This window comes from Epinephelus lanceolatus, chromosome 7 (assembly GCF_041903045.1).
Source record: "Epinephelus lanceolatus isolate andai-2023 chromosome 7, ASM4190304v1, whole genome shotgun sequence".
Lineage (NCBI taxonomy): Eukaryota > Metazoa > Chordata > Actinopteri > Perciformes > Serranidae > Epinephelus > Epinephelus lanceolatus.
The window spans coordinates 19,580,606-19,606,016 of record NC_135740.1 but is presented as its reverse complement, the minus strand read 5'-3'; the positions used below and the strand labels follow the sequence as shown (position 1 = coordinate 19,606,016).

At 44.4% G+C, this 25,411-nt stretch overlaps 2 protein-coding genes across 2 annotated transcripts; both read right to left on the bottom strand.

Annotated features, from left to right (window-relative positions):
* Positions 1-2,258: 2,258 nt before the first annotated feature.
* Positions 2,259-6,047, bottom strand: rhogd (ras homolog gene family, member Gd). Its single transcript, XM_033633475.2, has 2 exons — positions 5,945-6,047; positions 2,259-5,295 (listed from the first exon to the last, which is right to left on the bottom strand). The coding sequence occupies exon 2, from the start codon at positions 5,264-5,266 to the stop codon at positions 4,691-4,693; it is 576 nt and encodes a 191-aa protein (XP_033489366.1). The 5' UTR covers positions 5,267-5,295; positions 5,945-6,047; the 3' UTR covers positions 2,259-4,690.
* Positions 6,048-7,919: 1,872 nt separating this feature from the next.
* fhdc2 (FH2 domain containing 2) lies at positions 7,920-18,692 on the bottom strand. The gene is made up of 12 exons (XM_033632584.2): positions 18,495-18,692; positions 16,723-17,300; positions 16,559-16,620; positions 13,813-13,915; positions 13,477-13,562; positions 13,137-13,237; positions 12,779-12,849; positions 12,457-12,564; positions 12,037-12,107; positions 11,541-11,658; positions 10,742-10,906; positions 7,920-10,626 (listed from the first exon to the last, which is right to left on the bottom strand). The coding sequence occupies exons 2-12, from the start codon at positions 17,188-17,190 to the stop codon at positions 8,683-8,685; spliced, it is 3,297 nt and encodes a 1,098-aa protein (XP_033488475.1). The 5' UTR covers positions 17,191-17,300; positions 18,495-18,692; the 3' UTR covers positions 7,920-8,682.
* Between the last annotated feature and the right edge of the window lie 6,719 nt (positions 18,693-25,411).

Here is a 25,411-nt window from a genome sequence, read left to right as displayed (position 1 = left end):
CTCAGCCAAAGCAGCAGTGATAAGCCAGTCAGTGGGATGCACACATGCACAAACATGCACCCACAGCTGGACGGGCTAACCACAACAAACTATCAGTGGCCTAATTAAACAAAGCAATGATACCTAGTTGCAGTACATAAGTATTTTTTGGGAGTTCCTGTACTTTGAGTTGTAAAAAAAAACCCTTGTTTTTCTTCCAGTGTAATGTAAGCTCTATTTTTAAGGTGGTGTACATGTTACGAAGAAACAAACATCATAATTCTGACCTCTTGCTTTTTTTATTAACAGCTTTTACTTTTATTTTCAGTATTTGAGTACATTGAATATTATTGAATTCCTATTAACTTTTAAGCACGGGAAATATCAGATACTTAAAGACTTAAAAGAAATATTCTAATAGGTGACTTAAACTTCTACCAAAGTCATTTTTTGGGCAAGATTTCTGTACTTTTACTCAAGTGTACCTTTCAGGTGCCTCATCCGCCTCTGCAAACCACAGAAAAGCTCAGGTTACAACACACACAGAGGTAATGTGACTTCACTCTCTGCTCAGGACGCCGCTACTCCACAAAATCTGTACACAGCAAATAGTGATTTGCTGCCATATTAATGCTCTGAATGTCACATACAGAACCTTTAACATGTGTCTGGGGGGAAATTTGAGTCTAATGTTGTGTGTGTTCCCAATGCTAATGCTGCTATTGTGCTTTACAATGTGCCCCTAATGTTTCCACAGTTTCATTACTGTTATCCAAATATTTATTATGAGCAAATGTTGTTATGCTGGATGGTGAGGTTTCCCCCAATGTAATAATTAAGCAGCATTATTGATTATAAAGCCTAGTTTAGCTAATAAGCCTTGTGGTAGTGGTATAGCCTGAGTACTCCCTCCCTGAGAGTTCTACCTTAATTTATAATCATAATTAAATAATAATGAATTGATTGTTTTTGTCTAACAGTATGCAGTCTGCATGTGAAATTATATTCATTAATTCCCATCATGATGCAATGCATACAAGCCATTTCGTTCTCGTTCCTTCTTTTAATAGTGAGTTTGTTGAGTCAGAATATCTCAAACTAAGTTGTTGTGTTCTCTGTTGTGTATGTAAGTCTGAAAATGGGTTTCATGTCTGGGTTTCACCCTAAAAAGTCTTAGTCGGGATGCAACTGACTGTGAGTAAGGTCTGGGCTTATGGTCTTGTTGCTGTGACAACAGCCTCAGATAATTTAAATCTCGCTTTGAAGAACTGGAAAATCCAGGCTTGTGCCAAATTATTAACAATCAAATCAAGCTCAGTACAAATAATCCATGCGCAAAGAATGAGGCTGAGGTCTAATTCAACCACTATAAGTGAAGAGGAGGGAGGAAGCTAGAATATGTCTAGTAAACTCCTTTCGCAGTACACACACCTAAAGACGGATCACCTTAACCAGCCCAAGTCACATTAATCCACCTGCCTTAGTTAAGCGCATTGCAGACAGCAACAGTCTCTCATCCTCCCTCATCTTATTTAACCATCACACTCCTCAGTTGTACCTCCTGAACGTTTTTACAATTCATTTTTGGCAGAGCTCACTGAAACAGTATATCAAGCCTTAACACAGGCAGTGACAAAACTTTTACACGCTGTAAACATACATCCAGCATTGTCTTGGTTGTAAAACATTTATACAAACCGCAGAGGAAATGGGCTCTAAACGCTGCTGCAGTGATGTTGTAATGAGCCTTTGGCGGAGTTCAACACATCTGTCATTTGTCAGAGCCACCACCCATAAAGGTCAAGGGAATTTTTCAGAGTACGCAGCACGCTGGCTTTTTAAGCTCCTGCAACTGATTGAACTTGTGGGTGTCTGCAAAGTTGAATGATGGCCCTGAAAGCAGGATGGGTATAGACCATTAACTCCAAATGTACAGAAGAGAAAAAAAAAGGAGAATGGCACTCACTCTGGTTAACAAGTAGCTGAGATAGAGGGCTGTGTCCATCTAGTGTTCGGACATGGGAATTGAAATACCATTAACATGAAAGTGAACCATGTAACAGTATGTGTTACAGGAACATTGTGCGGTTTCCTGAGCTGAAAATACGAGTTGGTGTGTGTGTGTGTGTATATGTGTGACTCAGTTCTCAGTAGCATGCCTTTTTTTCTTCCATTGTTACCGTGCAGCTGTGCAGTAATGTGCTGATTTTGTCTAACACCAGTCTTTTATCAAGTCACAAACAGCAAGGGAAAAAAATCTATCACAAAAAAAAAGCATCTGGTTTTAACCACCATTTTATTTGGCATAATTTAAAATCATCTCACTGTTAGTTCATTTATACAAATATGCTTTTGTTATATATAAAACAATTACAAACAGATTTCTACAAATCAAGTTCCCAGTGTAAAAGCGTAGTACCACGCACACGGTAGCATACAGCTCCGGGACACAGACAAGAGAGCCCACAGGTGTATGTTCCACTTCAACAGCATTATCTGAGTGAAATCAGGACATGGCAAAAAACACAAGCTCACCACAGTTGACAGTTTGACATATTATGCACTTACATTCAACCCTCCACACACCGATCTGGGAAATTCTCACACATCCTTTGGCAGATCTCAAACCGCATCGCTGCTGTTAGACAAATTCTCCCGCTCGTGTTGCGCTTCGGTTTTTCTAGACTTTACACAGGCCACAATCTAGGTTGACTTTATAATACACCCCGCTTGAGTGAGTAAATGAAAATAACTATAGTCAAAGGGTTGCTGTTATTACTGGCAGCTGAAAGCACAAATGAGCAACCAGTCATTACTAAAAAAATATTTTATAAAAATGTATAAAAAAAAAATCTTCAGATGTGACAAGGCACGTTCCACCAACGCAGCTCTTGCTAACCATATGTGCAAGTTGTGCTAGTGCCGTGTCTTCACTGCACCATGCAATGCAGGGATGTAAACCACAATCTGTTAAGAGCTGCGGGGCCACAAGCGCTCCAATTCACAAATGCACAAAGAAGATGTCAGTTTAGCACCTGTGTCTTACAAAAAGGGGGCTGCGAGAGGAGTGTGTTTACTGGCAGGAACTAAGGCAAAAAGCTTCTGAAAAATTGCAAAAGTGAAACCCAGAGATGGTCTGACCTGCATTCGAAAGGTCTTGTGGCACTTGCATCACTTAAATGAGAACCTTTGGGTTTGACAAAAGGAGCGCTGCTATGGTCTTTGGTTTAGATAAGGCACCTGACCAAATAAACAGCTCCTTGCATATTGTAGATAAACTGCTGGTACATGGTAGAAAAATTAACAAGGCAGCTAACGACATGGTGCTTCTTCCAAGATGAAACAATATTCTACTAACCAAGACAATATAGGAAAAGAGGTGTATATAGCCTAGCACAAGCCAGTTAAAACATATTCTGGTATTATATGCTAAACAGAATCAATTAGGCAGTGGTCATAGTCTGTTGACCTTAAATGTAAGGCAATAATGTAAATGACAAAGGGAGCATTACAGAGTTCTGGTTTATCAAATATGAGTATTAACTATTACACACAAACATCTTACTGATCAAATAAACATAAGCTATTACAAAAAATATATTCAACTTTGGCCATAACCACACTCGTAGATTAAAAACATTTGAGGAAAAAAAAAGATCATTTACAGAGTAAATTCAACATAATTAGACAAAATACAGTCTCTTTGACGCCCACCCTGTCAAAAAGTAATTCTTAGGCATGTTTTAATGGCACTCGGTATGAGCCTCAAGAGTTAAGATGTAGACAGAGGAGAGCTGTACTACATCTCATCTTCCTGATATGCCAGCTCAAGAAATCCTGTACCAGTGTGGGTTAATTTGGCAGAGGCCTTATGACACCTGCTCCTCTATTACTGAAGAGGGCAAACGGTCGGCTGCTTTCAATGGGTCCGGCTTATCTTCAAAGGCCTACTGGCTCTTCCATGCGTGGCAGTGAGAGAGCAGTGCAAGAGACTGGAAGGGCAGCCTGCCAGACAGCTCTAACATGCCAGACTGAGCACAAGGGGAGCTGCAGCTCGAGAGTTTAACCTCTAATCTGTGCATATTGGTTAAGGGGTACTGGCATTTGTCCGGGAGTCATCACACCATGTCTGGACTCAAGCTGCTTGAAATTAAAACTTGTTCACCCTCTACTTGGCTGTTTATTACATCTAAAAAGGCAAGTCAAAGCATTTGGATGGTGACGTTGCTTGAGACTTATGAGATGCAACCTAGGTGAGAGTATGAGGTAGTCATTATTTCTCCACCTGAACAAAGGCAGATCTCTTCTCTCCAGTCAAACAGGGTAGCTTGGTTGGTTGGTTTGGATGTTATTATGGCTTGTGACAACCATGATCAGCATTTTATAAGGCAAAGCAGAGAAGCTATAAATCTAGAACAGATGTAAAATTGGAGAAAAGTGTAAATATCAAAAGTTAAAATGTAAGAAAAATAAAGGAGATTCAGTCTGTTGCCCCCATTTTGGCATAGTCACTTTGGTGATGATGGCAACGGAGTGAAATCCTCCAGGAGATGAATAAGGAAGAGAGGAGTAACAGAGGAGCTGAAAACAAAGTCTATACTGCTGAAGGTGGTGTGGAGGCAGCCAGATGACGACGTTCATTCCTCAGCCTTCCTTTGCATCTGTGGATCTCCACCATCTCTCTCCACAGTCCAAATCTGGGAACCATTTATTACAACAGCACACACTTCTTGGGGTTCTTTTTCGTGACTGGATACAACACTGCCCTCACAGCTTCAGCAAACACCTCCCTTACACCATCCTGCAGCAGAGCAGAACACTCCATGTATTTAACAGCCCCAATCTGCTTGGCCAGGGCGTTGCCCTGCTGCTGGGTGGTAGGAGCCAGGCCCTGCTCCTTCAGCTTCTTCACTGTTTCTGCATCACCCCTCAGGTCCCTCTTGGTGCCCACCAGCAGGATGGGCACGTTAGGGCAGTGGTGAGACACCTCGGGGTGCCACTTGTGCCTGACATTGGCATGGGAGGAAGGGCTGCCAATGGAAAAGCAGATGATGAAAACGTTGGTCTGGGGATAGGAGAGTGTGCGCAGGCGGTCATACTCCTCCTGGCCTGCTGTGTCCCACAAGTTGAGGCTGACAGTGCGGCCATCCACGCTCATCTGAGCGCTGTAGTTGTCAAACACTGTGGGAATGTACTCTTCGGGGAAGGCATTGGTGGTATAAGAGATAAGTAGGCAGGTTTTACCGACTGCCCCGTCACCCACCACCACACACTTTATGGTCTGCATCCTGCCTACGACCACTGGGGCTGCAGCACCTGACAACAGAAAAAACAGCACCTGGGTAACTTATAATTACAATACTCCGTGTCTTGAGAGGCTAATCTATGCTCTTCAAACCCAATGAAAGGAGTGTGATTCTTAATCTTGAACTGACAATGGTTAAGTTGGCGATCAGTAACTTTGTAACAGTTATTTTTACAGTACTACAACTTTTTTTCCCACCCAATTAGCCGAAGAGCTAACCGCCGCCAACGTTAGCTCAACGACGTAATTAATGTTAACGTACAGGGGTTAGCTACAGTTTCTGCCGTCCAAAACTAGCCAAAGTCTGAAGAGTTCAAAGAGCTACGTTAACTAACTAATGGTCCTCGAACAAAAGACAACGAGTGAATCAAAAGCGAGCCGCTAATTTTCAGCGTTACTTATTTCGCACTGCTCACTTATGATACTAGGCGTTCCCCCGGTGGCTAGCATCAAGCTAAGGAACTAGCGCACTTGGTAGCTAACATGCTAGCTAGTTAGCAAACAAGTTGAAAGTTTATTTGCCAGCCACTTCTCAAAAAGTTCTTATCGTGGCTCGATAACCACCTACAAGTTACTCTAAAAATTCTCTTCTGTTCTAATATATGTCTCAAATGTAGCAAATAGCGATAACAGTAAAAATTAAAGGATTTTGTGACTTACCGCCACTTGGCTTTCGATCTCTTTTTGCCTGGTATAGTCAATCACAGCCGCATCCGGGGAGCTGTCCATTACGTAAAAATCGACGTACGGAAGCAGTGCAAACTGGTAGTTGTAGTTTTATTTTGTGATTGTCGTTCCCTTGACACTAGATGGCGTTGTTAAGCTGTTTTGCTTTACTGGGATTTTTTCCAACTCCCTTGTGGCCTGTGTTGAAAACATACGGTACGAAACATACAACCAGCATGGAAATAGTCAAAGTTAATACCACTGTAATACGAATTTCAACTTCAACAATGGCTGTAACTGGTGCCAGAAAATAGTATGAGAATAACAGGACAGGTTCTATCACTTCTGCTATCTTAAATAGTGATTGCTACCTAGGTGTGTGAAAGTATGGAGCTTTCATTCAAGTAAAAAAAGGCAATACTTGAGCACAGAAAAACTCACTTACAAGTAAAGGTCCTTGTACTGAAGTAAAAACATTGGAGCCAAAATTTAATTTGAAACGAAAGTAAAAGTAATGCAGATTGGCCTCTTTCAGTGTGTTCTTTAACATGCATCAACATGCACAGCATACACTATTAGGTATCTGTAACACAGATTCATATTTACATCTTACATTTTGTATTTAAACCCTTAATCTGCAAATACACAGCTGTCAAATAAATGTGGGGTGAAAAGTGAAATCATATTAAAATAATCCTGATGTACAAGTACAGAGTAGCTGGAAACTGGAATACTCATGCACCTCAAACTGTAGTTAAGTGGAGTATTTGTCTGATTTATTTTGGTACTTTCCACCACTGCTCCTATCAGTGCATAAAAAGTCCCCAGTCATGCACACAAGGTCATATTTCACAGTTAGATTTGTGAATGGAGTCTAGCATGATATTTTCCGCATCAAACACCATTTATTTATATAAATGCAAAGATGTTTTCAGACAACTTTATATTGAATGAATGAGACTCCTTGACCATAATAATTAGCACTTACCTATAATACTTGTATTACACCTTGCAAAAAGTATAGACATGTTGCTCAAAAGTGAGAGCTGTTGAAACAGATGTCTCTAACCTGCACTGACTTCCCATCTAACACTTTAAATCCAGTCAATCATACTGCAAGTGAGGGAGACCGCTGTTGAATTTTACCAGTCTGTAAACATTTCAAAATGACTCCAAATGTATGGATGCCAAGAGGCTGAACTGCTCTGACTTCACCCTTTCTCTTGAACTTGCCACATTCTTGCAATTAAATGCCAATGTGTCACTGTGTATGTATACATACCCCACATGCAAAAGGCCCTGAAACAACCCTGTCTCCTGGACCGCATCCTCTCTTTGGTTAGCTGTGGTCCTAAAGTCCATATATCACTTATTCACCTTGGGACAAGTCATTATTCTCACTAAGCCAGTGCTTTCAGATCAATGCAGAATACACGAAGGCAGCTAAAAGCAGCACCACTTTAGACTCCTCTGTCCTGCACCCCTGGAGACCCGTTGATGATGTCACCTCTATACACTGAGGCAGGTTAAGAGGCCAGCGCTGACCGACAACCGGACACTCGAGAACACAAAGAGGCACCGGTTTATTGCCTTTCCCAAGAGGTTCTGGCGTCACTGCGGCCTATAAAAAGAGAATTCCCACTGGGACCCTACACCCACAGTCACCCTCCACCCCAACCCCTAGCACCCCACTATTCTGCCAAGAGATTCCCCGGGACGTCTGTAGCATTTCCATGACAACAGCCACTGACAGAGATGGGGGAGACTGTGTCAAGAGATGCAGCAAGAGGGAGTTCAGACGAGAGGGACGGAGAAAAATGAGGGTGACAAGAAGACAGAGGACATCAAGATGCAAGAGCAGCAGTTGATGGGGAAGAGTGGAGACCTTGAAAGCGAAAGCAAGTGTATGAACAGGACACACAGGTACTTTTTAATTTGACTGATGAGACCCATTCTCAGAAAAACACACTTCTATTCAGAACACCACCTTTATTCATCTTCTTTTTTATAAATCCACATAATACAGCGAATAACAACCAATGCTATTCAATAAAGTTATAGAATCTTTTTGATACAAAATAAAAATGACAAAAATTACAGTAATCACCTCCTCGTGGCCTCTTTTTCAGTTTGTAAAGTGCATCAGAACAATGAGGCCTCTCAACAAGAGGATAAACAGTTCATATTGTACCAAGTTCAGTTCGGATTGTGGGACAGCCAAGTGTGAGAACACAATAATCGCTTAGCGGTGGGGTCACAGCATTCAAAACATTTGGACAAAACTTTTTTTTTTTCCATGCTATAGATTGAAACAGTTTCCCAAAGCATACTTATACGGACTAGGCACAGAGTAAAGTCACTTGGTTGTGTTTTACTTCTATTCTATATGTGAACTCTAGGAAAGGTGGTCTTGTGGTGTCCTACTGCCTGCAAAGGACACAAATAGGTGTAAAAAGAGGTAGGATTTATTCTGCTATTGGGTGAAGCACATGAGATACATTGTCCCCTAAGCTCCCTGTGCAGCTCCCTCTCACATATACAGAACCTAAGCACTCAGAACTACATACAAATTTCATAAAAGTTGAATTTAGATGTCCTAGAGCTGATTAAGACCAGAAGTCTGACTGATGACTCGCACTCTTCACCCACACCATTTCTATTAGACTGGAATCCATTAAGGCATGACAAGTATGGGGAAAAAAGTGTGCAGTACAAGCACTTATTCCCTCCCATCACTTCCACAGTGGCGGAGCAGCAGTAGCTCGAGGCATTTTGGGACCAGGTATCCGTGAAGCTGTAGGTATTTTAGAGCTAACAGGAGAGGAGCTTGTGCTTGTCGTCTTGGCAGTTTTATTTCGGGCAGCAGATATGACAGCTGTGCGTATGGTCTTGGCCGTGGCAGAGGACGAGCTGTGGGTGGTGCAAGGCTGAGACGACGCCTGTGTCTCAGAGTTCGGGGCGAGTCGTTTTGACACACGGAGAGGGCTTCCTCTGACGAAGGCCTGCTGGGTGCTGCCTGAGACTTTCTCTGGTATGGATCTGTCAGAGGTCCTGCGGGTCAAGGTGGGCTTCCCCGGAGTCTGTGGCACACTAACAGTCCTCTCCCGGGTGCTATTACTGCGTTTCACCTCTGCCTGAATGGCAGCAGGCCGTGTGGCAGGAGATGAGCGCATGGATATGCTGCGGGGACTAGACAGCCGGCTGGGAGTGAGTGTGTTAGCAGGGCTCGGGGCTCCATTTGAAGGCTCAGTTTTGGAGCGCACCCTGGGAATGCCCGTAGTATTGGAAGTTCCCACACGTGACACGAGTCCCCTTTTGGCCCCTATTCCACTACGCACAGGGATCTTCACGGTTCGAGTCTCCTCCTTTGATGTAGGAGACCCTGGAGTTGTCCCCGCCAGAAGGTCACCCTCCCTCTCTTTCCTCCACTTGGAGCAAAGGCTTGGTGCGGGTCGTGGGAGTGGGGAGGTTGGGGGTGACAAGGCATCATAGGATCTGAGGCCTTTTACCAGAGTGTGGCACTCTAATGTTTCACCCACGCGGGAGAAAGGCCTTGCTGTCTCCCTCTCAGGACTTGGCAAGTCTGAGTATTCCTCTGGCTGCGACTGGCTGAACTCTGGTAGACTGGAGGGCATCCAGTTCTCCTCTGCAGGTGTGGATGCCACTTCTGTGTTAGAGTGCTTTGTTAAACCTGCATCAGGCAAAGGCACCACAGCACTTGTTGTGACGGTGGGCGTCTCTCTCATCTGTGGCTGTGCCTGGACCCTGTCTGGAGTTTTTACAGATGATTGTGATTGGCTCTCAGATCTCTGGTACCTTAATGATCCAGTCCTGGTGTCAGTGTGGGAAAGTATTCCACTTGTATGAAGAGGGTGAGGTACAGACTCATCCACACAAGAGCCATTAGATTTACTCTGAACAGGGCAAGTATTGTCTGTCACCGGCTGGCCAAACCTATGTCTGTGACCTGGGGTCTGGTTTTTAACACAAAGGGCAGATTTGTCAGTGGTTGGTACAGCAACGGCGTTTGTGCAGGAACTGGGTGAAGATTCAGTGGTCATTGAAACCACATGTTCATGCGAAATCTCAGCTTCTTTTTCAAGTCCTGTTGTCTTTGATTGGTCTTGCAGCACATAAGAAATACTCTCACGTCTGTGCTGCTTGACTGTGAAGCCACGTCCATGCTGAGAGTGACCAAATGTAGCAATGTGCGGGTCCTGAACTGCCTCCATGCTCCGGTTAGTTGCCTGGGTGTGATGAGACCTGCTCCCTCTGCCCAGAACGGGGTCTTGGTCGATGGGCGAACATGTGCCGTCAGTCTCTGGGGAGCTGCAAAGCACAGCCGTAGTCTCGTGATCAGAGGAGCTGTTGGAGTGATAACTGGAGGATGTAGGGCTGCTGCCCAGCTCAGGGAAGCTCTTGAGCCCAGGTGAGTTATGGTGATGAGAGTGTCTGCGGGACTCTGAGCTTCTCAGGCTACGTCGACTCCAAGTGTAGCTCAAGTTCTTCTCCAGGAGTTTCTCCAATTCATCTTGGTTGTCCTGACTGTGAGGCTCTCTGGCGAGGCTGAGGCCCAGGTCCAGCCCTGTACAAATGGCCAGAGAGCGACGCTTTTCCCCTATCTCACGTTGACGCTCTAGACGTTTCTGCTCCTTCAACTCCCGCTCTGCATTCTCCTGTAAGAAAGGTGAGAATAAATGACTTGCCTGTGACTCTCAAAGTTAAATCAAACTATTTCTGACAATATGCATGTTTGTATTGAAGATATATCAATCACTTTTCAAGTCTAACCTGGACAGCTTTTTGGAAGCGGTAGCAAAACGAATGGAAGACCCGACAAGCCTCCTCGAGTTTGAATGTGCTGTCATCTTCACAGAAGAACTCCACCAGAGCCTGACTAGACATCCTCATGCCTTCCACCTCATCCTCTGCCTCCTTCAGACGCTCCTCAGCCACCTGCACACAGGCATATTTTACACAGTCATCTTTCAAAACAAGCCAATAGATAATGTTTTAATAGAGTGCTGCAGGGATGATGGGTTTTTTTGTAGGCCGATCTGGAAGTTAGCGTCGCTCCTGTTCCCTCAACAAACCGCTAATGGGATTTTGGATAATTGCAGATAGCTAATAGGCTTTGTGGCAAACCAAAGTTTATACTTTCACGTTTGGTTCAGCAATATAATCTTCACAAATGAATGCCACTTTCATGATTTTTGAAGCGTAAATGTAGTTGCCAGAAGTAAAAAGCTAGCATTAAGCTATAGATGATCTACACCATGATCACTTGACTTCTAAAACGAGGCTGTAAAACCACGTTCAGCATGACGACATTCTGTAATCTCATTAAGCCACTTGTTAGCAACTGCCTTTTATAGGACACATAGAAGCTTTAAAGTTCACAAGTGTGGTATTTACAGACATATTTTAGTACATCAAAGAACAAAACATGAAAGTCTCTTAAGCTTGTGTTAAGCACAGACCTTGAGATTTTAAGACGAGGGAACCGGAATTGCAAAAATGCTAACTCATTTCCGCGTTTTAGGACTCATTCCTGCAGCACTCTCTATACATTACGGACTACAGTTCATACCTCTAGGAAAGGTTGTGTATGCTGCTGAATCTCTGTCTCAGTCTGGATGTTTGCCTTGAGGGCCACCACTCTGCTTTTTAACTTGGATAAGTCCTCCAGCACGGACTCCTCACTTAACCTGCAGAGAAGGAGAGGACACAATTATATATGGAAGTGTGCAGAAATAGCTGTGACGCATGTCTATGCACCAAGACAAAAAAACATTGGAGGGTATTCTTTACTTTTAGAAGCAGAATAAGGGTTGTCATTTCTTAGCACTTGGCAGATAAACTCCTGCAGAGCTCGGAGTATCAGTGTTGTCATGACCCACTTTCACTGATGCAGCTAGCTATTGCTAACAGCTGGGCGCCTTGTTCTAATACAAGAATGCAATAGATTTATATTACAGTTTGTTTGTTTTAGTAGTCTGTCGGGGTGCACTGATGTTATTAAGCAGGGCTTGTACGCTACCTCAGACACAGTCGCTGTAGGATGTGAGTTTTGGGAAGAGACTGACCTGGAGGCGGGGCCAACATGGCCTATTTGGCTGGGAAACGACAGTAAACTCTGGTCCTTTTTCACAGCTTCCTGCGGAGACAAACACAAATGATTATCCAGCTATTGTTTCAAAAGAAGCAACACGTCATTTGCGAATGTTGACAAAATCATATGCTCGGCGGAGCAGTCTGGCTAGAGAGGCTACTGTTCTCTCTAAACACTTTTGTGGTCAGAAACAATTGTTTCTTGCTCTGTAAGTATCTTCCCCAAAATGTTTTGAATCAACAATATTAACACTCCTTTTCCACACAATGTACATCCTCTTCATAAAGAATAGTGTTCACATTTTAAAAAGGGAGATGCCTGACACATAAACAACTGTTTTCCCTTACTAAATGGATATTGCAGGATGTTGTTTTTTAATTTTTTCAGATCTTACCATAGCAACAAAATGTAGCAGATTCATGCCCGGCTTGTTGGCTTTGGTGTCAGCCAGTTTGAGCAGCGATGAAATGCGAAAACCTGCGGCATTCCCAGCATATCCACCCTGAAAGACCACATACAAGGTCAGAATAACACATAACATGTGACAACTTTAAACAAACAGTGATACAAAACCCAGGTGCACAGTCAGAGTGACGCCCCTGAACACACACCCAGACCCCTTGCCGCTGGTGTATTGTACGCAGATAAAAGGAGTGATCCTTCTTTGTCGGGCTGAAGAAAAGAGAGTAAAACAAATAAAATAAAGAAGCACTTACAGCGTTCATGTAGTTCCCCGCTTTCAGCACCAAACGAAGGATGGAGTGTAATTCAGGACAGCTCAGCAGTTCTAGGAGAGTAGACGGAGATTCAATATAGTGCCTCAAGGCTGGAGAATAATGAGGATGAATGTGTATGCAGCTGACATCAAGGCCTTACAGTGAGTCAGCAACTTTGTTTTGGAGAACTGACACTCAAAACTGACCAGTGAACTTAACTTTTATACAAACAAAAAGTTCCTCCTTAATCAGTTAACTGAATGCTAAACACATTTGCATCCTGGGTAGACTTAAATAGGAGCATTTAAAAGGGACCTTTATTGTACTGGTGTACACAACTCCCTGCTGTTAACTTTACCTCTGGCCGCCTCCCTCAGACATCTGGCTGCCACACACAGAGAGGTCACTGCAGGGTCAAACTCTTGTTGCAGGATCATGGCATCCAGACGAAGCCGAAAGCTAAATGAAAGACGAAAAAAGGATGGATGATTGGACAGGAGTGAGTGATGGTGGAGACAAAAAGCACTTCTGATCAATCATCAGTTAAACAAGCACATGTCATAACATGGTGAAACATGTCAGCAGGACAAGTGTGGCGTTAAAACAAAAGTGAAAGAAATTATAAGGCTAAAAAAAACAGTTGGAAAGTACTGGGGATATTCATGGTCATATTATCCAATCTGGGACTAAGGGTGTACCTGGGGACTTCCACCAACAGCAGCAGGAAAAGATCAGGCTCTCCAAGCCAGCTCCGCTCCCCACTGAACCTCCTCAGGCGGGACTCCTGAGAGAGAACAGATGCTATGTGAAATCTGGGACGCAGATTCGATTGAAAAACCCCAACATGCCGTTAACAGTCAATTCCAATATCTTTCAGTGTGATCCTTCTCCGGAAACAGACCACATCATACGACATGGTGTAATGGCAAACTTTTGATCATCCTAACCAGAGCCAGATGATGAGTAAGAGAAGAGGGAGGGGAATGGAAGGGGGTTGTCACTGTTGTATGCCAACAAAAAAAAAGGCACTTTACCTCCTCTCTGTCAGGCAGCAATTTGCAGAGCTCTGCGAGCTTCTCCGCTCCGTAACGGTCCCCAGCACCGTGCCTGATATCCTCAACTATCTCCTTCGCAGGCCTGCGGAAAAATGACAACACACATGTTTCTGGTATGACATCATTGTTAACATGAGATGGGGTTTTCAGCTTGACACCCCCTCCCAAGAAAACCCAAGAGCAGCTCTTTGTTTTGCTTCTATCAAACAATGTTTAGGCTTATCCCATTCTTATCAGTCAAAGTGTCGAGGAGAGAGGGTTGGTTGACGCCACGCCGGCGACACAGAGTGGCATATCCACTGGGCAAATAAAAGGCAGACATGCAGAGAAACTGTCTGAGAGGCCTTGGGATGTCAAGGTGAAAGAAGAGAAACCAATCTGACTGTTTGACCTCTGGCTTACTTCCTCTGAGTGACACATCTGTCCAGCAGTTTTCCATTATCCCCACTCCTCCCCCTTTACGTTACAGCCCATCACACATGCTCGTACTCCATTATGTGCACGCTACTGTGTGCGGCTTTTCTTCTCCAACATACTCTTCTCATTCATAACTCAACATTCACATCCATATTAAAGTCTTTGACAGCAACACTTCAGGGTTTACCTAAGGAGACACTGAAGATAAAATATTTTCAGAAGAGCTCCCTTTCAAAATGGAAACATGGTTTAAAACTCTTATTGTGATTTTTTGTTATCTGTCCCAACTAGTTCTATTAAAAACACAGTGCTGAGTGAAATAGCCTTTGAACCGAACTATCACAGAATAAAGGGATATGGAAGTGACTACTAAGACAGTGACAATACAAACCCATATTTGGTTTAAACTACACCCATGATTCAACAGTAGCTCCGTCTGTGTTAAGAGAGCGGGCAAATAAGCTCCCAACAAGACAAATGTTTGTATGCACAAGAGGCATAATGGCTTTCCCTACAAGTCTTGACAAATCTGGTTTACAAAAGAACGCTCTTTAGTCTCTGAACATTTTACACACACGTGGAGGCTTGACAATAAAGCAACTCAGCACTTCTTTTCCACGTCTTTGTATCATTGCTTCTACGTGCAAATGCTGCGATTTTTTTCAACATTAAAATACTGATCACAGTGTTTCAGACATTAAACTGTGTGTAAGTGTGCCAAAGGTTTCCAACAAGTCCAACAAAAGGGTCCACATCTCTCCTTAGTCACTGGTTCAAGGTCCACATAGTGACACATTAAGCATCATGGCCATGTTGTCCAGCTAGTTTGCTGTCTCTGCCCAGTAGCTGTCCATTAGTCACACATTTTACAGTAGGAAATGGTGCTTCAAAATAAAATCTCTGTGCCAGAAATTTGCTGTACTTCCAAACAAAGTGTGTTTTTTACAAGCTTGACACATGTGCGAGTCACTTGTGGTCCATTCAGAATGAACCCATGACCTACTTTTGGACCACGACCCACCATTTGGGAACCTAGCTTTAACGATTATTAAAACAGCCCCATTCATCCCAAGAAGTGAAGCTTTGTTTGAGCTAGGCAAGCATGCTAAACAGGCCTCAGGGGATGGATGAATATGACAAGCCACCAGCGGGGTCTCTCTCTGTAGGGGGTAGCTTTAACATTAGACACTCTTTAAGGGCGTCAGCAGGTGTCAACTCTGACTCCTCAGGCTATACCCGGCCACTTGCCCACCACCCTCCTACAAGATCCCCAGTCCTGCACCCTTCCCTGCACCTGTCCCCTGCCATATAGTCGTGTCTGCTCCCTGACACCAGACATCCTCTCCCCTGATGAGACTTCACACTCCTGACACACACTCAGACACCCTTCCAACTTTGATATACGGCCACACACTCACAGTTCAGCTCAAGTGAAGTACTGGTCTCCAGGGCACAGTTGTACACACTTCTGTTTCCTGCTCTTCAAACTACTTTGAGTTTTGACATGTAGTGACCTCACGGCAAATGGAGACAAAAAGGCCGACAGTTGAAGCTGTTCAAGTGCATTGTGTTGTTAGGATTTGGGCTGTGATTGATTAGTCTGCCAATTATTATCTTGATTAATCAATAAATTGTTTAGCCCAGTAAATAGGGCTGGGCAATATATCATTCATGATGTGGAACAAGATACAGTGAAGTGATGGCAACCTGAGCAGAGAATAAAATCACCCTCCTTCTGTGTGTTTTGTTGTGGTAGACTTGAGGCCTTGTGTGCAGGTTGGTGCATGAGTGTAGCCCAGTAGCTAGCTCAGCGCCACCACTTTACACTCTGATCACATGGCAGTTAGTGCTGGTATTGGGACAGCATCATTCCAGTTCCCCCCTGGTTTAGACCATTAGCTCTGACAGCACTGTTGCCATTGTTTAGCTTTGTTTACGGAGTTAGCACCATTAGCTGCTAGCCGCCTGCTCAGCCACCTCCATATCCAGACAACTTTCCGAACTTTCCATAGTTTTCTAGCTGTTCTGTTTTAACATCTCACTGTGTAAATATTGAGTGAAAGCACCAACAGTCAATCTTACAATATCATCGATATCGAGGTATTTGGTCAAAAATACTATATTTGATTTTCTCAGTATCGTCCAGCCCTACTACTAAATGTTTGACCAACAGCTCAAGCCCAAATATTTATATTTTGCAATGATAAAAAACAGAAAAAGCAGCATATTCTGGCATTTCAAAAGCCAGAACCTACAGATGTTGGCATTTCTTATTCTTTTGGCTCTAGTAAGTAAAAAAGAGGCTTACAACTTAAACTGGCGTAGAAATATCCCAATGTTCATACTGCGTTTGGAGTCCAACAGGGAGATCTGTAAAGAGGCAAAGGACACAATTAAGGGGAGGAAAAGAGCAAGAAATGTCACTGTTTTTACAAAGGGCTGAAACTACAACTGTCATCCTCATGATCTCACCTCCTCCGGGCTGTCCTGGGGAGATCTGCATCGCAGCAAAGCAGACCGGCGTCTCAGGGTGCTGGTTCTGTCCTGAGGCTTACTGTCCTTCTGACCAAACAGCTCATCAAGAGAGTGGAGGTCAATGGGGAACTCGTCCTCTCCCGGGGACGCCCCGGTCCACACGCTCTTCTTCCCCTCCACCCTCTCTTTGGGGATGCGCTCCCAGTTCAGCTTCCTCAGCCGGCTCCGGCGGGCACTGTCCACCCGGCTAAAGGGCGAGGAAGGCGCAGGTGGAGGTGGAGGTGGAGGAGGAGGGGGAGGAGGCGGTGGTGGAGGTGCTAGGGGAGGCGGCGGAGGGGCGACCAGCACCGGACGCGACTCCATGGCTGTCACTTCCACAGTGTCAGGGGCGACAGCGGGAAGGGCAGGCTGTGTTCCATGAAAGGCACGAGATTCCTTGATGGCCACGGTCAGGTTGATGAGCATAGAGGCTGTCTGGGTTTCAGAGGGAGGGGAGACGGTGGGTCAGGAGTCTCAGTGACGTCTTTTCCAGTTTCCAGTGAGCTCTAGTTCAAAGGTCCATTGATAGTTCCAGCCTAGAAAATGAGACAACAAAAGTCTTATCTCAGATGTTATTGAACACAAAGAGAGACAAGGACTCAGTATCCCGGAGTGTTGTTACAGCATGTCATCGACTTTAACCGAGGCCAATGACCTCACCTAAGTGTGTCCAACACCTGGCCTTACTTCTCCTTTCATTAGCATGACTCCAATGTGACTGACACAACAAGTAGTTGGACCTAAAAAAATGTAACCCCTGGTTCAACCTTTAGTGGAAGTTCAAGGCATATTGGGGAAAGTACTAGCTGAACAAGATGAGCTCTCCACCCCCTGTACCCTCTGCGGGCTGTTTGAGCAGCTTGTCCCATCCTGTTCAGTTTCACCTCACCGCCTGCTCACACACACACACACACACACACACACACACACACACACACACACACACACACCTCTCCCTTCTAATTAGAATACACGGAGACACCACAGGCAAGGTGAGATGCACAGATAACCACAAGGATGAGAAATAAAGGATTGCAACTTGAAGAAATCATGACTTTGAGTAACCTTCCCTCGTTATGGGAGGTTAACATCTGAAAGCTGTCTGCGCACATGCACCAGCAGGTTTTATACAGGATTAGTGATGCAATTAGGAGTGACTCAGAGGTTTCAGGTGTCTGGTGCAAGGAAAACTCTTTAATCATGACATGGCTTAGCATCTGGCCAAACACACATCCTCTAGTCTTTCGCGCTCCTGACATGAATCACAACTTTTGGGAAAGTTGAGGGATGCACGTGATGGCCAGGCTGTTCCACCGAGCGCCGCACGAGCGCGCTGCAAAAACCTCCGACGGTGATCTCACCCTCCATCAGTTAATGAGATCTGTATCTTGACAAGCGATAAATTATTTAATAAATCTTGTTGCTCAAGAGTTTCCAGAAAAGACTGGAAGTTACGGGAAAAGTTGACAAACAAATAAAAATAAAAATAACATCAACTTTTCTACGATAACTTTTAATTTAAGGAATTTAACGCCATTTTTCATGTTGACATTTGGTTTACTCCAACAAACACTGGTTCTGATAAACTTGCAGTTCATTCCTGTGAATTTTAGGTTTACCACATATTAAAAGTCTTCAATGCTAAAAGCTTCATTTAAAAGTTGACATAACATTGTTCAATGAAATCTCATACCTGATTCAGGACAACCCATTCAAGTTATTTCTCTTACCTGCCGTTAACGGCTGCACTTCAATGACGTAACCCCACACACACCGACACCAGCTCGAGGTTTAATTGACTTTAAAAAACAAACGCTTCAACTCCAGTTTTTAGTTTCCTGTATCTTCTTTATCCCAGTGACTTGAGCCGCTCCACTCGCTGCAGTCCTCTTGTCTTTCCCTACTTGCAGGGAAACTTCCACACAGTTCATCAGGAACGCGCAGATGCGCGCGCCCGCTCGCTGATATGCCTGGTATCCTCCCAGTTTTCCCATGGGCGGATTTAGGGATTTCAGGTGGGAGGACACTCAATCTTAACTCTACTTTACTCCGCTTTTAGATGAGATGTTGTGATGTCTGGTGTGTTTACCGTGTTTTAAAAAAAGCCTGCATAGAAGTTTTAAGATCCTCAGCACAATCAGTAAATTCTTGTATTGATTTAATCTTTCAGAGGAATTGCGTTACAGGTTCTGTGTTTAACTTGTAGAAAATCCTTGTAATCAGTGACACAGCTTTCTTAGGCCATTAAAGGTACACTTCCCCCTCGAAATAACTTAGTCGCTCCATGTTACCTTGAATTCATGAAGAAAACTTTGTTTCTTGTGCATGCCTCCACAGCAAACAGCAAACATATGGATTTATTGATTGATTGGGGACCAGCAAAACTATATATAAAACATCATTTTACAAACCAGCAGCATAATCCAACTTTATTTGTCCAATCTGAAGTTTTATATAGTTTCACATTGCGATGATTTTGTAAGATTGCTTATTCGTGAGTTAGGACAATATTTATCCAATAAGATTGTTTTACTAGTTATCAGTAACGGGGATATGACGACTCAGTGGGTAAAACAGAACAGCTAGAACAGTCTGACAAGTTCAGAAAATTACATCATTTCACCATATGCAGCCTTTAAAGGGACTTTATGCGGAAATTTAGGTCAAATGAGTTGTCTGCACATGGTTCTCAACATGGAGGTTGCTCAGCTGGCAGCTGGCAGCGAGCAGCCAGTGGTGCTAACTCTAAACAAAGCTGAACAACGGCAACAGTGCTGTCAGAGCTAACGGTGTTAACTGGGACTGGAGGGAGGACGTCATGCTTCAGCAATGATGCTGTCCTGATAGCAGTGCAAAGTGGTTTTTATTGTTTTAATGATTGATTGGGGACCACATTTAAGAATCAAAACATCATTTTACAAACTCTCACACAACTCCTGCAGTATAATCCAACTCTCATTTGTCCAGTCGGAAGTTTTATGTAAGTTTTTCTATAGTTTCACTGCGTGGTCCCCAATCAATCAGCAAATCAACATGTTCATCGTTTTCCCATAGAAGCATGCAAGAAAAACAAAGTTTCCCTCAGGATTTCACAGAGACACAGCATGACTAATTCATATACAAATGGTCATTTTGTCTGTGAAGTTTTCCTTTGAGTCAACTGCAGTCAGCATCCTGTTGCTCAGGCTCCAGTGCTTGTACTCTGTAGCAGTGAGTGAGCACCTGGGCATCGGCCAAAACAGTGATAGACCATCATTATGCTGACAGAAGGCTGGATTATAAATTTCAGACCCCCGGCACTCGGCTGGTTGGTCTTGCTCTGGCTGAATTCAAGTTACCACAGGGCGCTAAGTGAAGGTCTGCCTCTGCCAGGCCATTGCTTTAAAATGTGTATAACGGAAACAGCATGTGTGGACGCTGTGTTGTGGTGGGTTGTGGTCACTTATTGACGTTAGCAGACTCCATTTCTTGGTTAATGTTAGCTGCTGTTGCACATTGTTAGCGCTGCAGTGGAGCTGAAGGGAGACAAGGCACTTGGGAACGTGCACAACATCACGTCCTTTGGATTTTCCAAGAAAAATTCATCCCAAGTCTCTTATCTAAAAGTTAGTGCACAGGCTGCCAGAGGAAATCAAGAAAGTGAGTGGGAGTTGCAGTTTTTAAGTTATGTTATGACCTGTTCACCCATTGGCTGTAATTATTACTGGAAAAAAGTTACATACGGGCCCTTTAATGGCCTTGATACCTTATATTGTGCCTGTGCAAAAATGTTTGTCCAGATAAGATTGTACATGAAAGCTTGTGTCAGGAGCTGCACTGACAACCTGATAAGTCTCTGTTTCAGGGTAATCATCATAGTGGGCAGGACTCTGATCTGTAATTGGTGCAGAAGGCCTTGATCAGGCTAAGAAGAGTATGTTACTGAGAACCTGAGAGAGGGGGCAGATGGCTATCAGACATGGGAAATGGTGTCCGCATCTCCTCCCTGAACCATGAACGGGCCATAGGTGAAAGCCAAGAGACCAGAAGTCCCTCTGGGGTGCTGAAATACCCCAGGTGCTAGGATGTAAACCCATAACACTGACCTTTCATCTAAGGTGCTGGAGCGCTCCCGGCCCATGTCACCTGGTGCTCCCGAGTCCGGCTCAGGTTGCCCCTTTCACAGGCCACGCTGACAGGCAGTCGTCATCACTTCTGGGCTCTGCAGTAATTAGGGGGTTACGACCCCAAAGATCTGGCTATTGTTGTGCTGGTGCAGCAGGGCATGTTATAGTGTACCCGTGCCAGAATAAACCTCTCTCAGGAAACTTCACTTTCTATTCAGTCACTCACTTCTCAGAGTACAGTGCACTTCTCAGAATACAAGGAAATGCCACTGGTTAGAAACGGCAGCTTTATAGTCCATAAAGTTCCCGAACAACTCCGCACAATTCCACGTTACGCCAGCATTCATACAACGCGAACGCTGCAACATTGATTAATGAATAGGAAGGAGTTAACTTGGCATCCCTCACTTGTTTCACCATGACAGTTAAATTGCAAGGAGACAAAACAGTCTGTGATGTGTTTACAGGCCCACTCCCAGCTCGTACCCCCCTTTGCATAACAGAGAGCTCCAGAGCCTGTGCTTCAGTCGGCCCATTCTTTAGGGAATGAATGTGCATGAGGGTGCTCATGTGTAAGATGTGTGTGTAAATCTGTGTGAGTGTGAGGGGGAATCCATGCATTCAAGTGAAATCACACTGCATCAACATACAATGGTGAGAAAAGGGTTTTCTTGATCAAGAATTTGAGAAAATGTCTCAAAATTTCTAAATAAGCAAGCCATTACTCTGATGTCTCTTTTCCTCTTAGTGGAGACATAAGATTGAACACATAAGACCCCAACAGCAGCAACTTTGTAGGAGCTCAGTTCTTGCTTTGGTGGGGTTGTTGCAGCCATGCATCAAGTGTTAGCCCTTCTTAATCTCGCTTTGAAGTCCAAGAGGGGTTACGTAAAGGTGAAGGCTATTAGCTCCCTCCTCCCCTAACTTACACACACAATCATAGTTGGACACACATGCACCGACAAAAACACAATGTAAATGACATTTGTTTGACACAGTGCTTTTGCTACGGTGATCAAATTCCATGCAGCGACCTCTGCTGCAATCCGGTTTTCACACTGCAGAAAATGAATCCGGATGTAAAGAAATCAATACAATAGATTTTTTGCCCAGATGTCCCATTTATACAGCGTGAAAAAGTGGCTGTAAAACCATTCCATGTGAAACTATTGATAAAACCATATGGGAGGGGCGTAGTGTTATTCTGTCAGTCTGGTCGGCCTTTTGGGTATTGGCCATTTCCATGTTGAAGTAAATAGGTCAATGTGACTGCAGCTCTGCGGGGGTATTAGACACACAGAGTGTGTGTGTGTGCGTGCATGGAAAAAAACAAAAAAACATGCACGCACCTGGGTCTGATCCCAGACTGGGACAGTAGGTCTGGGGAGGTATTCCTAATCAAACCCAGCTTCCTCAGATCTCTCTTGGTTTCCCAGCTGCACTCAGATCACGTGCAGTTATCCAGAATAGCCTGACAAGGATCTCTGGCTTTGGTCAGACCGCCGGCATGATAAGGAGAGACAGCAAGAGACAGACAACACAGATACTCAGCCACTTGCCCTATTTTTTCCAAATTCTTTCGCACACAAACACACATATGCACTCACATACGACTGCTCCATTTATGAGAAACTCCCACACATACATATATGTTATACATGATAGTAAATGACGCTGAGGCTTCCCCGCACTGGTGCTGCACTATGTGACTTTAGGGGTTCACAGACAGGCCATTAGACACTGATACAAACATTACGGAGACAGAAAGATGAGAGGGCTGTGAGTCAAACTTGAGGAGAAATGAAACCACACTATGGAGAGCTATCTGTGGGGGCTTTCACCTACTCTGGTTTTCATCTCTCTGTCAGTGCAGGCATGCTTACAAGTTTTTTCATCCTTTCTGTTTTTAGTCTTTCTGTACATTGATTGGTAAAGTGTTTCCACTATGTGCCTTTGTAACAGTACTGGCTGCAGTTACTGCTTTATTATCGATTGAGAATGAGGCATAACTGACCCCTGTACCTTGCTTTGTTTTTGTAGTCTGTTGTAAGTGCACAGCTGATGCTTTGCTGTGTTTACCAAGCTGTCTACTGTCACAACATTTTTAGCAGTGGATGCATGTGTGCACTTGTGTGTCTGTTGTGTTGAGATAAAGTTAAATTCCCCCTGGTTGGATGGAGAGGAAGCTAGAAGAGATGTGGTCAGTTGTCGACACGTATTGTGTGTGTGTGTGCGTGTGTGTGCTGTGTTATAATTGATCTCAGCAGGGTGGCATGCAGGCTGAGGTGCTTGTGGTCAGTCGTCCTTGGGGGTTGGGTCGACAAAGTTTGTCTTTGCACATCTGGCCACTAGAGCCACTTCCGACTCCAATTAGGATTTCCTGAGACTCAATAAAGGGGATTATTGGCCTGCAAAAACACTAGGCCAGACTCTCCCACCCTCAGTCGCCTTCCTGCCCCAGCTGCTACGGTCATTACACCAGCCAGAACTACAGTCGCACTCCACTAGATGCTCACAATGACACAGTGACATACAGCGACATAGACAAATAAGCCCCTTTCTTCCCCTCCTTTTCTTGCACCTCTTTGTCTCTTTTTTTTTGTTGTTAAAAATGAAAGACTCCTCTCATATTAGAGTCTCCTCATATGTGAAATGAATCAAGCGCTCCATAAATGATGTCCGCAAAGTAATGGAAACTAAATTTCTCCCCAGCTGGCTGATGAGAGACCACAAGAGTCTGTATACCAAGCTGTGGTTGGGCACAAAGCCCTGGAGCAGAGTGCAGGGGAGCTGGGCCGTGCTGATAGGGGGTCCTGAGCGGCTGCTTGTGTGGCAAGAGTGATCACACAGTTAATATTCAAAGGGCCGGGTCTGTTGTAAAGAAGCCACTAAATAGAGGTTGACAAAGCGCGTCATCAAACAAAGGCTTCTTCCTAAGTAGGCTGTGTATATAGCACGAAGGGCAGTGAACGGATGGGCTTTGCTGGGGTGGTCATGTATGGACTCTATAGTGAGTTATTAAAGCAGGGCCTCCTGCTCTTCCTCCCCCACCATCACAGTCAGCTCCACACAGTCTTCATTTTATGTCTCTCTGCTGGCTCTAATGCATTTTTTAATTTTGTCACAGGCCTATAGATTTAGCTGTACGAGACAGCCAGATTTATTGCATGGTGTTGCTTCAAATCAGATTTTTCTCATTAAATATGAACTGCATTATTTATTTCACCTGTATTGCTTGCAATTACAACATTCATATAAGCTGCATAATTTCCCCTGGGTTGTATTTGAGTATTGATTTTAACGTCTACGTGCTTCATATTGAGTAAAGCCTTGCAAATTCCCTTCTACATCACCACACACACGCTCAACATGCACGTACACACACAGTTCCTTCAACCATCTAAACCTAATTATTCTCCCCCTGCTTGTCTTTGCCAACTAGTGATGTCACCCACAGAGAGACAGTGGGAGTGTTGGCTCAGTGCCTGAGGGCAGCTATGCTGGCAGAGGAGAGGAGAGGAGAGGAGAGGAGAGGAGAGGAGAGGAGAGGAGGAAGTTAAGAGAAGATTAGCACTTGAGAGGTTAGCAAAGTAGGAAAAATGAGGGGGGACCCCCAGAGTTTTGGCTGGCCCTTGTGTTGGGGCTGCAGGGATTAACCAGCCTGCTCTGCTGCTGGACGTACAGAACCCAACCTCCTCCTTTCTGCTCCCTCGGTGGCTCCGACAGACATTCAACCAGCACATTTAAGGCTGAAAGGAAAACACGGAGGAATTATGAGGGCCAGGTCCCAAGGGGACTCCCTCTGGGATTAACCTAGCTGCTACTCTCTTCCCATCCTTTCCACTGGCATTCACTGGGCCTGTGCTGGAACCCATTCATTCCCACTAAACTGTTGCATAACAATGCAGCCTGCCTTTTGCAGGAGCACTGGAGCTGTTGGTAAAACAAGGCACCCTTGGGCCCCGAGAACCCCCGAGCCCAAGGCCCAGTTTCTTGTGTTGTTGTTGTGGGGGGAGCGTTGGAGGCTGGAGCTGTGTGAGCGACTGGACATTTGGGGCACACGTCATAGTAGAGGCCGGAATTAATGAGTTGCATGTAAGCTGTGTGACAGCTTAAAGAATACCAACATTTTGGTAAACAGGCTTAGACTAACACTACTCTCATATCTCTCCATTTACTGAATAGACAGATATGAGAAGGAGTGTTTAATATGAACAGCCATCAGCTGGTTATCTTAGTTTGACATAAGGACTGGAGGCAGGCCAACAAATTGACTGGCCCATAATCCCCCCGTAAAACAACAGATTTAAACATTGTTTTTGTACATATGAAACAAAGCTGATCTAACGTCTTAATTAGTGAGCTTAAAGGCCCAGACACACCAAACCAACATCAAAGAACTAGTGGCGACAAAAGCCGACTGCTGCACCACCTCACGTCGCCTGTGTCCTGGACAACACACTGCAAAGACTACAACCAATGGCCGACTAGCACGTATGTTCTGCGCTTGAGAGGAAATAATGCCCCATAACAGCAAAGCA

Bases quoted from the DNA above. Each gene is read 5' to 3' on its own strand.
- rhogd (XM_033633475.2), bottom strand. From the start codon at position 5,266: ATGCAGACCATAAAGTGTGTGGTGGTGGGTGACGGGGCAGTCGGTAAA.
- fhdc2 (XM_033632584.2), bottom strand. From the start codon at position 17,190: ATGCTCATCAACCTGACCGTGGCCATCAAGGAATCTCGTGCCTTTCAT. The intron at 12,108-12,456 runs GTAAGATCTGAA...TTGTCTCCGCAG, and splicing joins TGCTACATTTTGTTGCTATG to GAAGCTGTGAAAAAGGACCA. The intron at 10,627-10,741 runs GTTAGACTTGAA...CCTTTCTTACAG, and splicing joins GCTTCCAAAAAGCTGTCCAG to GAGAATGCAGAGCGGGAGTT.